Source organism: Macaca thibetana, chromosome 7 (genome assembly GCF_024542745.1).
Source record: "Macaca thibetana thibetana isolate TM-01 chromosome 7, ASM2454274v1, whole genome shotgun sequence".
NCBI classification, from domain to species: Eukaryota; Metazoa; Chordata; class Mammalia; order Primates; family Cercopithecidae; genus Macaca; species Macaca thibetana.
This window is the reverse complement of record NC_065584.1, coordinates 116,268,465-116,284,868: the sequence shown is the minus strand read 5'-3', so window position 1 is coordinate 116,284,868 and position 16,404 is coordinate 116,268,465. Positions and strand designations below refer to the sequence as shown.

The 16,404-nt window shown below is 48.9% G+C and overlaps 1 protein-coding gene across 2 annotated transcripts in view; it reads right to left on the bottom strand.

Moving 5' to 3' along the window:
• ENTREP2 (endosomal transmembrane epsin interactor 2) overlaps positions 1 to 16,404 on the bottom strand; it is a 449,210-nt gene that overhangs the window by 243,768 nt on the left and 189,038 nt on the right. For both annotated transcript variants that reach the window (XM_050800118.1, XM_050800119.1), the window contains exon 2: positions 7,333 to 7,389. In XM_050800118.1, the coding sequence (XP_050656075.1) occupies positions 7,333 to 7,389 (57 nt within the window). The remainder of the gene's footprint in view (positions 1 to 7,332; positions 7,390 to 16,404) is intronic.

Here is a 16,404-nt window from a genome sequence, read left to right as displayed (position 1 = left end):
AATCTCATCCAGTGATTTTTTTCTCTCTTACATTGTAGTTTTCATCAGTAGAAGTTCAACTGGGTTTTTTTAGACCTCCATGTGTCTACTTAACTTTTGGAACATATAATTTTAATAACTGTTTTAATGTCCTTGTCTGATAATTCTAATATCTGCAGCAATTTTGTATCAGTTTCAATGGGTTTATTTTTCTTGTCTCTTTGAACCATAGTTTCCTGCTTCTTTGCATGCCTAGTAATCTTTGATTAGATGCTAGGCATTAGGAATGCTATCTAGTTGGTGCTGGATACTTTTGTACTCCTATAAACATTCTTAAACTTTGCTCTGGGACACAGGTAAATTACTTGAAAACTATTTGATTCCTTTGGATCTTGCTTTAATATTTGCTAGGCAGAACTGGAACAGCATTTAGCTCAAGGCTAGTTATTCTCCACTACTGAGGTAAAACTCTTCTGCATACTCTATACAATGCCCAAGTGAATCATGAAGTTTTCCAACCTGGATGGTGGGAAAACCCTAATTTTGTGACTGGCACTTTTCTCTCTAGTCCTCTCAGATAATTCTTTCATGGCCTCAGTTTCCTTACATGCAAGAGCTGATCAGTAGCAGCTGAATATTCACAGGGCTTCCTCTCCAGATCTCCAGAACCCTCTGCCTGAGTAAGTCTTTCCTCTCTGGCACTTTGTTCTGCAAATTCTAGCCACCTTGGACTCCCAGGCTCAGTACAGCCTCCATAACTCAGGACTGCCAGGCTCTTCCCAGGTTCCTATGCTGTGGCCTGGAAACTTTCTCACAACAGGAGGCTGCAGCAATCCTGATTTACCATTAATGGTGTGAGATCAAGGTAGGGAAAATATATAGCTGAATCAGACCACGTCTATTGCTATGGACCCACAGCAGCTTGTTTGGTTGGCTAAAATACAAAGCCGAAGGTGGGCTTTATTAAGTGAAGTTGAAATGCCAGACTTTTTTGGTGTACCATAGACGAAGGGATCTAAAGACTCAAGGAGACTGAAATGTTAGAGTAGATTTGCTCTGTCTGACCTCACCCAACCCAAGAGGATCCAGAGGCACACATTTCTCTACAGTTATGAGAAATAAATATGCGAGAGGAACCTCAGCATCCTTGAACTCTTCTCTGGAGGCCACAAATTACAGTTGGAATTTCTGTGCTACCATCTAACTAGGGTCCCTAAATGCAGTGAAGATGGTGAGATCCCAGGGTTGCAGGGGCCAGGTGGCAGCACTTAATTGCCAAAGGCATGGTGGATGTGGTTACTGTGAAGGACAGAGAGTCAAAGCAGTGATCAGAGTAGACCGGTTCACCAAGATCTTTGGTGTTGACTCTAAGAAGCCCTGTTTCTCTGATTGAGCCATGATGGATACATGTTTCTGTCTGGGTTGATAAAGCTTAGCAATAAAAATAAACCACCATCTGAGTAAGGCAAAAAGCCAGATTCCTCAATGTAATATAAAATGCAAACAGTACTAAACACATTATTGGATCTATATGGTACTCATATTCCCAAAGATCAGTGCTTCTTAAAGTAGGTTTACTTTGCTTTAAAAAAAAAAGTGTCCTAAACTATAACTAATTTGTTATTGGTAAAAAATTCTAAAAAACGTTTTCAACTCCATAGTTATTACTCTCTCAATAGTATCAGTTATTATAAATAATCTAATATCCAGGTCAGTGCTACTGTACTCAAGGTTTTAAAACTTATACCACCTGTGATTATGGGAGACTGTTTCCATTATTGATACATAAGCCATCACAAGATGGTTCACTGAATCTTTCAAAAAATCATCTAATCAGAGCTATCTAATCTGATTTTTAATTGGCATCCAGCATAATATAGAACCTGTTATAGTTTAATGTAAGGAAGACAATTATCTCAATCATAGGAGACACTAAGCACAGATTTAAAAAAAAAAATCTACCCCAGTAATGTGAAAATACATACTCTTTATATATGTCGCTAATTTTCAGCATTTGGAAAGGCACTTATAAAACATTATGGTAAACACACACACACACACACACACACACACACACACACACACACACACACACACACAGCGTTTCCCCTCTTCCCCTCCCTCTCACATTGTATTCACCAGCCTACAAAGGGAGGCCTCCCTCACCAAGTGCCCACAGTGGCCTGCTGCTCCCCTCTCTTGCTCTTCCCCAACAGAGCCTTCGCCCTCCCGCACATCAGTCACTCCGGCGGACACCGTACAGCTCTCCTTCATCTCGCTCTGTGTGTCTGTAAGCGCAGAACGATAAAAAGAAGGAGCTGCAGCAGGGCTCCGGACGGCCTTGTGCTTGGGAGCCCTGCAGAGGAAAGCTGCTGCCAGGAGAGCAATGGCAGCACCAAAACGCTCCAGCAGCCAGGGCCACGCACGCCTGTCCTCAGCCAGCCAGGCCTGCAGGGCGAATGCAGCGACTGCACAGACCCTGGAGCCATGGGCCCAGAACTGCTGCTTCTCACTCTCCTGAGGGACACTCTCCTTTCACAGAGGGCAGCTCACTGTGTGGTCTTCACGGAAGGCGTTGCGGGGAGGGCAGGCCAGTGTGTCCCCCGGGAATGAACTAGAAAACTCACGGCTGCATCTTTAGTTGACACCTCCAGGAAGAAAAACACATAAATAGCACAGACAACAAAAGCAGGAGCTTTTATTTTAAAAATCACTGAAATCAAGACTTCGAGCCATTCTAGTGCTAAGTCCCAGGACAGGGTACTTTGCTTTCTAGGTCTTCCTTTCCTCTTTCCTTGCACAAGGTCTCATACGTCATCTGGAAAACCTCAGTTCCATTTTGTGGGCCCTGGGGAACCACGAAGGGCTTAAAGAAGGGGAGTGACACAGTCCGGCGGACACTTTACATACCACCCATGGCCTCTGTGTGTGTGGAGAACAGACTGGAGAAGAGCCAGAGTTTTGGCACACAGATCTGTTAGGAGGTTACTACATGAGATACCAGGCAAGGACCTGCCCTAGAATGGTGGCTCAAGGCAGAGAGAAGAGAGGGGCAGCTGCATACAAATAAAATGAGTCACGGCCGGGCACAGGGGCTCAGACCTGTAATCCCAGCACTTTGGGAGGCCAAGGTGGGCGGATCACAAAGTCAGGAGTTCGAGACCAGCCTGACCAACATGGTGAAACTCTGTCTCTACCAAAAACGCAAAAATTAGCTGGGTGTGGTGGCACACATGCCCAGCCACTGTAATCCCAGCTACAGGCGGCTGAGGCAAGAGAATCGCTTGAACCCAGGTGGCGGAGGTTGCAGTGAGCCAAGATCGTACCATTGCACTCCAGCCTGGGCAACAGAGTGAGACTCTGTCTCAAAATAATAATAATAGTAATAATAACAAAATGAGTCACAAAGAGAGAGCTTGTGAATAAGCATGATGGGTGAGGAAGGAGAAGGATGTCTGAGTGACTCCCCAGTTTCTAGACTGGGTGGGCGGTGGTGTCACCAACTGAGACAGAAAATACAAAGGGACAAGAAGATGAGGTTGAAAGAATGTAAGTCATGTGAGATATATATATATATATATATATACATACACACTTAGAAAAGACAGACAATGACCACACAGACTACAGTCGGCTGGAAAAAAAGGAGGATTTGGGAGTCAGAGAGCTTTGGATTCAAGTCCTAGCTCATTACTTAAGGTGTGGAAGCCTTGGCCTCACTTTAAAAACCTTTTTTAAAAAAACTATTTTAAACTTTAAAAACTCTTAAAAAAAAGAGTAGGAAAACCAATCTTGCCAGGACTGTTGTGAAGGTGAGGACACACAGGTCCCACTCGATGAATGGTTGCCATCATTCTTGACAGTATTTTCTTTGGTATTATTCTGGATAGAAGATCTTCGGTCACATTTCCAAAAACTCTGTGGTGATGGTTCCTGTTAAGTGTCAACTCAGCTAGACCACAGTACCCAGATATGTGGTCAAACACTAGTTTGGATGTCGCTGTGAAGGTATTTTTGTAGATGAGATTAAGTTCGAAGCCAGCAGACTCTGAACAAAGCAGATGACCCTCCATAATGCAGGTGGACCGCGTCCAGTCAGTGGAAAGAAGAGAAAAGGACAGATCTCCTCCAGGGAGGAGGGAATTCCGCCTGGCGCCTCCCTTCAGGCTAAAGCTGCAGCCTCAGCTCTGTGTCCAGCCTGCGAGCCAGCACTACAGACTTTCAAACTGCCTGTTCCCACAACCGTGTGAGCCAATCCTTTAAAATAAATAAATCTCTCTATATACATACACACACATATATGTTATAATCTAGATATTTATATATACGTGTGTGAATGCGTGTGTATACCTATCTGTATCTCTCTCTATCTGTATATCTCCCATTGGTTATGTTTTTCTAGAGCACCCTAAGAGATCTTTATACTGTAGATTTTCCCGGCATCTATTGTGAATGCCTTTACTTCTCATGAAGCCAAAGCCGAGACTATCTCAATGGTCATGATTCAGAGAGTGAGTTTTTGCTAATGAATCAAGATTGTACTGTTGTGGTCAACACGACAGAAGAACATTCTTATGGTACAGACAACAAACTACCCAGCAAAACCCACACAGTCCGTCTGCAGCGCGGAACTGCCTCTGGGAAGTGCCTGTCCAGAGAGGCAGTGCCTGCCACGGGTCCACGGGTTCCTAGATGGGGCCTCAGGACAAGCTCTCCTGAATGGCTTGAAAGGCAAGCAATGAATGTCATTTTCGGACCAAGCAAATTAAACTGCTAGGGTTCCTTTTCTGTTCTCTATTCCCTGTCACTGACTTGCAGCAGATCTCACAGCCCTAGGAAACACTGCGGCCCTCGGGTGGAAGGAGCCAGGTCCCTAAGTCCCTCTGTGAAGGACTCAATCACAGGCCATGCCTGACCTGGACAAGGGCCAGACTAGCCTTGCCCTAATGGAGCCACTGAAAGTCAGGGGGTAGTACCAGCAGTTAGTGTCACCCTAATGATATCCTAACCTCCCTACATAAGGCAAGGAAGTCAGTCAAGCCACATGATCCCCTTCCCCTCTGCCTGGGGCTTGGGAGGAAATTTGTCCATGGGAGGTCAGTGCTGCCCACCTCCCAGAGAGCAGGCTGGCCCTGCTCCAACCACTGTGGCAGGGCTGGGGAGCAAGCGCTCTGAACACTCCGCTCCAGTAGGTCCAGCTGCTGCGATGTCCCTCTACTGGGATGAGTCCTGAGACCGCAGCCTGCTCCCCTGGCTTCCCTGGGACACTCCTCAGCCGCCACCATAAGGGGTCCTAATTCCTCGTCCGCTCTAAGCTTATGCATCCTGCGTGGTAAAATGCCCAGCCCCGTGAGATTCCCGATGCTGGGGCCGGGGCCGGGGGTGGCACGCGGGGGTGACCGGGTGATGGACGTCATTCCTCTCTTGTCTTTTCGTCCACACACCCACTCTGCGGAAGGCGGCTTTCCTTTGTTTAGAGAGCTTAATCTGTCTGCACCGCAAAGGTGGGTGTGGACGGAGGAGGCAGCTGTCCCCGTGTCACTGAAGGCAGCGCAGTCACCACACTGCATACCCCGAGGACGTCAATCCCACAGTCACCTATTCACTGCATTTCCCCTCGGCACCAACAGCCAGCTTCAAAATAATCCAGCAAGGGGCTGGGGGGGAAGGTAGGGAGATAGTGACAAAACAAGATGGACCAGATGCTGACATCTGTTGAAGCCAGATGAGGGGTACACAGGGGTTCATGACAGCAGTCTCTTTACTTTTATGTATGTTTGAAAGTTCTAAATAAAAATATTTTTCTAAAAGGAAATTCCTTACATGAGCCGAAATACAGCAGAAGAGGAGCCTCAGCTGACTCTCAGGTCGCTCCTGTCTTCTCTGATACCATTTTAGGGCGTCATGGTTACTCCCATGAAAGAAGAGGTGTTTTCAATAGACAAATGTGGGTTATTTTTCTATTCCCATTAATATTTACTACATGTCATTATCTCCAAGTCTAATCACTTAAAGAGGAGATTTTAAATAATTGATTAATATAAAAGAAGAAAAATGCCACGCTGTCTGTTTCATTATCTATCAAAACCCGGAAAACCTCTTCCTCTAGTCCTGACACGGACACATACATATATTAATGTATACACTGAGAAGAACAGGCATACAAATCAATAGACACAAATCTGCTTAGGGTATTTTTCCGAGGGAAAAACCATCCTCCTCTCCATCTCCCGCGTGGCCTGCTCCTCAGCACAATGCCACAGCGATTCAAATAACTCTCTTTATTTTACTCACAGAATTTTAGGGTTCCCCCCAAAACACAAAACTCTAACATTTCTTGAACGCTGATAAAATATGTTCTGTTTGTGTGATCATACGTATGCATGCATAGTGCATAAACAGGCTTTAATGTCTAGAGGAAACGCATGCATCCAGACTTTTTTTTTTTTTTTGAGATGGACTCTCTCTCTGTTGCCCAGGCTGGAGTGCCATGGTGTGGCGCGATCTCAGCTCACTGCAACCTCTGCCTCCCAGGTTCAAGCGATTCTCCTGCCTCAGTCTCCCCAGTAGCTGGGATTACAGATGCTCGCCACCATGTTCTGGCTAATTTTTGTAATTTTAGTAGAGATGGGGTTTCATCATGTTGGCCAGGCTGGTCTCGAGCTCCTGACCTCGTGTCCGCCCGCCTCGGCATCCCAAAGTGCTGGGATTACAGGTCTGAGCCACCGTGCCAAGCCGCATCCACACTTTTAAAATGCCATTGTTGGCCGGGCGCAGTGGCTCACACCTGTAATCCCAGCACTTTGGGAGGCCAAAGTGGGTGGATCATGAGGTCAGGAGTTCAACACCAGCCTGGCCAAGATGGTGAAACCCCGTCTCTACTAAAAACACACAAAAATTATCTGGGCGTGGTGGCAGGCGCCTGTAATCCCAGCTATTCAGGAGGCTGAGGCAGAGAATCATTTAAACCCGGGAGGCGGAGGTTGCAGTGAGCCAAGATCATGCCACTGCACTCCAGCCTAGGTGACAGAGCGAGACTCCGTCTCAAAAAAAAAAGAAAAGTCCTTGGTTCACGCTCGGTCCTTGCAGCAGGACACCAAAACAAAACAAACACAAAGAGGATGCTCTTGAAGCATCTCAGCAAGACACCAAGCGGCACTCTCAGAAGCACCTCCTGCAAGAAACAGCGCTTCTCATGAGCCCATCAGCCTTCAGCAGTGAGATTTTATCAAGCTCTGCTTCCTGCTGCCTGAAAAAAACCTACAATTCTCTTCGCCATTGCCTCCAACCTGCTCACACATCTGAAGGTGGAACCCTGCTCCGAGGCCACCTGGAGACACAGGTGCCACTTACCACGAGGGAGAGAGGCCTCTTCCAGGAGACGACACCTATGAGTCCGGACAGCAGCACCTGGAAGGGCAAAAAGTACAGGAAGGTGAGATGCTTCCAGAACCTTTCATGGGCAATCAAAACACGGTGAACCGTTTGAACCTGGAGAAGGACGCGTGGAACACAGCACGCACTCGGTGGTGGGGCTACATGAGCTGCATTGTCATGCACCCACTCTGACAGGCACACTGGTCTCTCAGGGCACCAGGGCACTCCGGAGGGGTCCCTTTGTGCACTGCACGAGGTGGCCCAAGAGTGACAGGCTTTCTGAAACACCCCACCCTGGTCCTCGACGTGATTTGGCTGTGCTAGGCACACGCCTGTAATCCTAGCTACTCGGGAGGCTGAGGCACGAGAATCACTTGAACCTGGGAGGCGAAGGTTGCAGTGAGCCAAGATCACACCACTGTACTCCAGCCTGCGAGGCAGAGTGAGACTCCATCTCAAAAAAAAAAAAAAAAAAATCACAGAGAACACTATTTGGGGAAAAGGCAAAGGCAACTCCACCCATGCACCACCCGGCCACCTGCCACGGCTGCATGGGCCCCAGGCACAGCAGACCCTGGAGGCTCCTTCTCCCCTCTACACACTGGGCTCCCCTGACGCACGCCCTTCTCTCTCCTTCTCCCCTCCACATGCTGGGCTCCCCTGATGCACGCCCTTCTCTCCCCTCCAGCCCCTGCGAGCCCCTCCCCTTCACTCATCACAGCTTCCCACCTCACCCAAACATAGGCAGTGTCTTCTGATGAGGCTCCTGAACTTTCTAGGCCCTGACTCCAAGCAGCCTACTCCTTTCCCAGGCCAAGTCCTGTCCTTGACCTTGCCTGGGGTCCCACCAGAAGTCACCCCCGCTCTCCTGCCTCCTCCTTACTGTCCTGATCACATAAATATGCTGTGACTTCTGTCCCTCAGAAGAACCACTGCTTAGCCCTGTGTCCAGCTCCTGGCCTGCCTGTCTCCTGGGCAGCCTCCCGAGTCCAGGTACCCTGAGGATGACACTGGCTCTGATCCCCACATTCCTGATTTCCTGGTGTCCAGGAAGGGCCAACTGATCATGGAGACACAGTCACTTCCCACCCACTACCATCTATCTGGTTTCAGCTCCACAACTCCAAGGAAATGTCTCCCAAGGTTCCCCAGCAGTCATTGAGTGCAACAGACAAAGCTCGGTCCCCATCACCTGGCTGAGGGCTGAGGCTCCCTCCCATCTGGGCTCCTGCGGCTCCTCACTCCCCTGCGGTTCTTCCCACTTCCCAAGGGGCTGCTCTCCTCCACAGTCTCCCTCCTGGCCTCCTCCCTCTCCCCAGCCTCTTCCTGGTTTCCCAGGACCTGTGTCTCCTGAGCCTGTTGTCTCCCCTCCCCAGGGCTCTGTGGTGGCTGTCCTGAGGCTCCTCGAGCATCATCCACTGGTGTCTGCACAGGTGATTTTCAGCCCAGGGCTTTGCCATGGCCATGGCATCACACCATCCACAGGCTCCGCTCCTGGCATCTGTCCAACCCAACATGTCCAAAAATGCAGCTGCAGCCTCCACCTGGGAAGCCCACACGTTCTCTTGTAACCTCTGCTCTCCACAAGAGTACCCCTTCTTCCTGGTCACTCAAGCCCAAATCCTAGAGACCCTTCCTCTCCCTCACCCCCACGTCCAACCGGGAGGCTAAGGCTCGTTCAACAGGGCAGCATGTGAGAAGGCGAATTACAAGGAAGGTGTTTGTAGACCAGGTCTCCTGTGAAGACAAATCGCTCACACTTGCCACAGTGGGCACGAGCCAGGCATCCAGGCACTGGCCGGAAGGGCTTGGCTGCATGGCCCCTGGGACTCCAAAAGCACTGGTCAGACCCCGGAGGAGCGCATGGTGCTGACAAACTCACAAGGTCCCCTTGGTCACAGACTGCAGTTCACCCTCAGCCACCTCCGCAGGGGCAGAACCAGGTCTCAGACACAGCAGCCTCTATCACATCCAGCACCACGCTAGTCCAGTCTCAAAAACATCTGGCCACAAAACAATAAAACAACAAAAACATGGACCAAAGCGAGCGCACCAGGGCCCTGCTCCCAAGACTCTCACGTGTGTACTTTTTCTGCAACGCACACAAGTCCTCCAAACACAGCCACCGGCGACAGCCTTTATTTACAGTCATTTCCCACCTCCCGGCTCCGCTCTCATGGCCGTGTACCCAGCTCCTTGCCTTGCAGTCCAGTTTCAACCCTACGGAAATCCTTGACCAGTACCTCTCCCGTCTCTCTGGGGCTGCGTCTCACTAACTCTCCTTCCGAATGCCCCGAAACCTCTCTCTTGCCTTCTGTGCCCAAGACTTGAACCAGTGGGCACAGCATGTTCCCATGTCATCTCACAGTCAGAGGACACCGGCCTTTCTCGGACGGAGCTGACCATTCCCGCCAGAGCTCTCACCATCATTTCATGCTTGACGTTTCAGACCCTGACTTCACTCCTCCACCCCCACCTTCTTTTGGTGAATTCAAAATTTTGACCATAATGCCATCATGTTTTGAGCTCATGGTACAGGTCAGGGGCTACTCCGTCACAAAGCAGGATCCATTCTTCTGCTCAGCACCCTCCATTTCCTGGATCGTCTCTCTAGCCTCTGCCAGCACGCTCCTGTTTCACTTGCTGGATGACAGCCTTGTCCACTCGCTCTTGTCTCCACCTCCTCCCTCCCCACTGAAGCCATCCCGGACGCCTCCGCCAAACAAACTGCATCTCCCTGGCCTGACAATTTAGACCACAAAGCTAGGCCCTGATTTTCCAGTACTGGAGGCACCTCCCTTGGTGGCCCCACTCCTGTCCAGGCCACTCTGGGCACCTCCAGGGAGGCTGGGAAGGGAGGAAACTGCACAGCAGCCACTGTGTGACTCACACACAAGCCACAGAGCTCTGTGGGCTGTCTCCCCTCCACACCCAACCTCCGACACAGCCCCCATCTTCCCGCACTCCCTTCCTGTCGCCCCAGCCCTCTCGGCCCCAGCCTCAGCCCCCGACTCTTCTTATCCCTCCGGTTGAGGGCCACGTTCCAGGGCTCTGGCTCTAACACTGCCGTCTCCCTAGGATAAAACTTCCAAAAGTGTTTGGAGCATGTTTCTCCTCATGCTCCAAACTGGCCTCACCCAGACTAAGCCTGGACAGACGGTGAGAAGAAACATCCCCCAGAAACTGGCGCCTTCTACTTCCCATGTCTACCAGATGAACTCTTACCCGTTCTTCAACCACGGCCCCGCCCTCCTCACTCATGAAGAGCCTAGGAATTCAAGAGAACAGGGGGCCCAGCAGATCCCCAAACTACCACCAGAGTCCTGCAGCCATTTTAATAAACTCAGATACGGGCCGGGCACAGTGGCTCACGCCTGTAATCCCAGCACTTTGGGAGGCCGAGGCGGGGGGATCACCTGAGGTTGGGAGTTCGAGACCAGCCTCAACATGGAGAAACCCCATCTCTACTAAAAATACAAAATTGTCCAGGCGTGGTGGTGCAGGCCTGTAATCCCAGCTACTCGGGAGGCTGAGGCAGGAGAATCACTTGAACTTGACAGGCAGAGGTTGCGGTGAGCTGAGATCACGCCATTGCACTCCAGCCTGGGCAACAAGAGTGGAACTCCGTCTCAAAAATAAATAAATAAATAGATAAATAAATAAATAAATAAATTCAGAACGCCTTGACCTCTTCTCAGCTGAAGTGTATTAAACTATCAAATTTCTATAGTGACTAAGTTGCTTGTAGCAGGAATTTCACTGAAAGTACATAAACCTCCAAATCGTAGGCACTGCTCCACCGACTTCTAAGCCTGAAGGAAGTTAATATTGCTTTTATCTTAAGCTACAGGGAGAGGTCTTGACCTTCCCCATTCCCATAAGCAAAGCTATCATTCCACAAATCCCCTCACAGAATTTGACTTTCAACAAACACAGGTGACTCGCTCACTGAAGACGATGTGCATTTCCAAATATCATTAATAACTACAACTAGGAATGGATCAAATTCTCCCACACAAAGCAAAAGAATAAAGCCACTAAACTTAGTGTGGCAGGCAGAATTCTAAAATGACCTCCGGCCTTATAGAATGCTCTCCGTGAGCAAGAATATGATGGGCTGTCACTCTTGTGGTCTTCCCCCAGGGGCATGTTCGAATGACGTGGCCCCAGCAACACTCCGGTTGCAGCCTTGTGAAACCTGGTCAGGTGACTCTTATATGGGAGGGGGGCAGGGAAACGCTGGGTAGAGAAGGGTGGGGTGCCTGGCGAGGGCTCCACCCTCAGGCCTATGCCCATGGACCTAAGTGAGAACAGGCACTCCTGTTTTCATGCCCAAATGTTGCATCTTCCAAGACCACTCTGGCCCCCCATACCCCCCATCCTATGCCCATAAAAATTGGAGACTATAGGGGGCACGGACACAAGCAGCTGGATGTTGAAAGGAGCAGAAGAGCACACCGACAGACACCAGCAGATGCTGGCAGGCCACTGACGGCGGGATGATGCAGAATTTGGTCGGAGGCAGTCAGAGGAGAGTCCAGCCACTGGCTGGCCCGACTCCAGGGGAGGACCACCTTCCCACTCCATCCCCCTTTGGCTCCCTATCCACTTCACTGAGAGCTACCTCCAGCACTCAATTAAACTTTGCACCCATCCTCCAAGCCCATGTGTGATCTGATTTTTCCTGCACACTAGGGCAAGAACCAGGATACAGAAAGCCCTCTGTCCTTGTGATAAGGCAGAGGGTCTAATGGAGCTGATTAACACAAGCCACCTGCAGACAGCAAAACTGAAAAAGCGCACCGTAACATAACACACACCCACTGCGGCCTTGGGACCTGCAAACACTCAACCCTAGAGGCTGCTGTGGAGTCGGAGCCCCAGAACGCTCCCCACAACCTACCCACCTGCATGGTTTGAACAGCGGGGCACCGAAGAAGCGAACCACACCCCTGTCACGCCCTGTGAGGGGATAAGGGAACTCTGCCAGTTTCAACTCTACTAAGCAAGGTCCAGACTCCTAACCCAAGAAAACTATGAGGTATTAAGTGAGTGTTGTGTCAAGCTGCGAAGTGTATGGTCATTTGCTACACAGCAAGAGAAAACAATTGTCATGGACTATATGTATGTGACCCCCCAAAATGCAGATGTTGAATCCCCAGCCTCCAGGGTAATGGTATTTGAAGATGGGGCATCTAGGAGGTGACTAGGATTAGACTGGGTCATGAGGATGACGCCTTCACAATGGGACTCGTAGCTCTATACAGGGAAGAAGGCGAGCTCTCACGCTCTCTGCACACACACAGTGAGGAAGACCATTAAGAGTGCAAGTCACGGCCGGGCATGGTGGTTCACGCCTGTAATCCCAGCACTTTGGGAGGCTGAGGAGGGCAGATCACGAGGTCAGATCAAGACCATCCTGGCTAACAAGGTGAAACCCCATCTCCACTAAAAATACAAAAAATTAGCCGGGTGTGGTGGCGGCGCCTGTAGTCCCAGCTACTCGGGAGGCTGAGGCAGGAGAATGGCGAGAACCCGGGAGGTGGAGCTTGCAGTGAGCCAAGATTGCGCCACTGCACTCCAGCCTGGGCGATAGAGCAAGACTCCGTCTCAAAAAAAAAAAAGTTCAAGTCAGGAAGGAGCCCTCACCCTCACCAGAGACCAAGCGTGCTGACACCCTGATTTCAAACTCTCCAGCTTCACCAATTGCAAGAAAATAAATTTCTGTTAGGTCACCCGGTCTATGCTATTTTGTTATGGCAGCCTAAGTAGACTAAGACACTATGACATCCCGAGTGGGACATTGGATTGTTGTTCCAAAACATCTGCTTTCTCCCCAGACCTCTCCAGGAGGGGCAGCACAGGCTTCCCTCTCCACAACACTCCCTGATACCGGGAACACTGACACAGCTCCAAACACCAGCGCTTGAGCACTTGGAAGTGTCTCTGCATGCGTTCCTTGCTGCTCATCAGTGAGCTTCTGTGGACCCAGGTTGGAAAACTTTTCCCTAGAGAGGCATAGTTCTGCCAGTAACAGGGATGCACCCAGGATCTGGAAACACTGTGATCCTTGAGGGCCTCAGCTCACAGCACAGTAGAAACCCCAGGCCAAGCCCCTACCTGGCAGTGGGCACCGGGGTCAGTCTCAGTGCTATGGTGGGCACTCATGCTCAGGGCAAGTCCCTTCTCCAGCCACACGCCACACGGTGCTGCTCCCTGTCATTGCAACTGCAGCCACCTGCCACTCTGGCCTCGGTTTATTATCTGTTTGTTTGTTTGTTTGGGACTGGGACACTGGATTATTTTTTCAAAACATCTGCTTTCTCCCCAGACCTCTCCAGGAGGGGCAGTGCAGACTTCCCTCCCCACACCCCTCCCCAGTACCGGAAACACTCACACAGGTCCAAATACCAAGGCCAAATAGATCGGGAAAGGCATGATAGTGCTCAGGGAGAGGAGGCTTAACCCTAATGAGGGAAGGTCTGCTGAATGGCTTGAGGGAGGCTTTTCACGGCCCAGGTGCTGGAGCGCCTCCTCTCTGGAGAGAGCTGTTCTGGCCCACTGGAGACCAAGGGCAGTTGATATAAAAGAAGCTCAGAGCCCCTGCTCTGAAACCTCTCAAAAACTGTTTTTGCTCAATTCCAGCTACCAGCAAGGACTATGTTGCACGTTCTGACATCTCAGTAATGCTGTAGGTTGATTTTGCACCACTCTCATGAGAAAAAGGGTCATGAACCTAGTTAGCCATGAAATTACCGCATCACGAAACCTTCCTCTGTTTAATTTATAGGTATCATTATTCAGAGTCCACAGTTCACAAAGAATATAGAGAAACCGAGAGGGTTGGGGAAGCGTAACACAGAATTACACAGCTGTGGGGAAAAAGCCAAACAGATTGAAAAGGCATCATATGGCTCAGGGAGAGAAGGCTGAACCTTGCGAGCACCAGGAGTTGTCACAAGGACACCAACTCACTCTTTTCTCCACTTCCCCACCCAGCCGAATAGAGGCAAGAGATAAAATTAGAACAGAGACAGAACTTCCTGCTGTTGAAGCCGATGACAGGGGATAACAGGCTGCCAGGAAATAATGGCATCCTTAGAGTCAAAGACCTGCCCATTTGATTGGTACCCTGCCTGGACACAGAGGCCTGGAATAAATTAGCTCTTTAAATCCTGTCCTCTCACACTGAAAAGTGATTTGACTTCCTAAAATCAAGAATGTTCTTCAGATAATAAAGTCTGGTCCAAAGGCAAATGATAGTGAAGCAAGTCCTTCTACAACACAGTTTTGAAAGCCAAGTAAATTACTTTCACAAAACATATGGCAGATGGTTGCCCAATAGCTACAGTGATATCAATTTACCACTAAGAAGCCAGCATTCACTGTGTCTGCAGAAAGCATTGTTGTTGCAAAAACACAGCAAATAATATTCTGAGTCCACCAACCCCCCATCTTCCAAACCTCCTGGACTGCAGCTCTGTGCAATATTCTTCCTATAGCCTCCTGGACCAGCTGATCTTCCTACTTCACCCTCCCTCAATTCTCCTTGCTTTGGGTGTGGCTTTCTTTCTCTGGGTCTTGCTGGGGCCACAGAAGGCTCGCTGAGGCATGCAGGCCTCCACCATCTGTCTCTACCCTTGAGGACACACTCACTGCTACCCCCACCCTGTCCATGCTTTCTGCCCCCTCTCCTTGGGGCAACTTCCAACTCACCATTCCCTCTCCCAGCCTTTCATCCCAGACTGTGGTCCAAACATCCTCCACACCATTTCCCTTCAGGGACTGCACCAACACATCACACTCATAATGTCCCTGAGAAAAGTTACCTTTCTTCTCAACCTACTGATAGAGAAAGAACTCTGCAGCTTTCATTGTCTTCTCAAGCAGAAGCAAAACTATAAAGTGATGACAAAGATCATCTCATGAAAGAAAAAGAACTCCATTAGTGTTAAAGCATTTTAAAATATTCTAAATAACTCATGAGTCAAAAGCAACTGAAAGGTGAAATACACCATGGTCTGTTCTGAGGCAAAGCACGCTTCTTTGATGCACATTCTCTCCTAAGTGCCTAGTAACAAACTCATTTGTCCTGGGCCTGCCCTTTTAGATGCTGCTTTCTCTTACAGGTGTCTACTCTGACATGAGGGTAGCCAGCTGCTGGATTTTGTTATTTAGTGGGTTATTAGGTAGCACATGTATTATTATAATACATTTCTACTCTGACATGAGGGTAGCCAGCTGCTGGATTTTGTTATTTAGCGGGTTATTAGGTAGCACATGTATTATTATAATACATTTAGAAATACTTTTAGTTTAAAAATTTCAAAATAATGTTTCCTTTGTAATAGTTATATTTCATGCTTTTAAAAACCTTATTCTAAGAAGGGATCCACAGGCTTCACTAGAGTGTCACGCCAAAAGTTATGACCCCACCCCCTGCCAATTAAAGTTCCTTTAGAGCAGATCTTTTGGTGATAAACTCCCATTTTTGGTGTATCTGTAAGTAGCTTACTTCACCTTGATACTTGAAAAATAGTTACGCTGGAAACACCCAAGGTTGACAGTTGTCTCTCAACAGTGCGAAACTATTATTCCACTGTTTTCTCACTTCCATCGTTGCAGCCGAAAGTCAGCTGTCCTCATTCTCTAAAGACTTTTGAGATCACCTCCTTGCCTTTAGTATTCTGAACTTTTTGCATGGCATGTTAGGTGTGGATTTCTTTTTAATCTTCTTTGAGCGACACTGCGCTACTGAATCTGTGTATTTATATTTTTCATTAGTTCTGGAAATTGTGTAGCTAATATTGCTTCAAATATTGTATCTTCGCCATTCTCATTGCCAGGGATTCCGATAGCTGTGTGTTTGTCCCTCACATTCCATCCTCCAAATGTCTTAGTTTTTCTTCCACATATTCCCTACACATGTCACACATGACTTCATTCTGGTTACTTTCTTTAGCTGTATCTTCCAGATCATCAATTGTCTCTGTACTGTGTCTAATCAGCTGTTGAACTATATAACTGCACTTGTTTAGAAAACTTCAG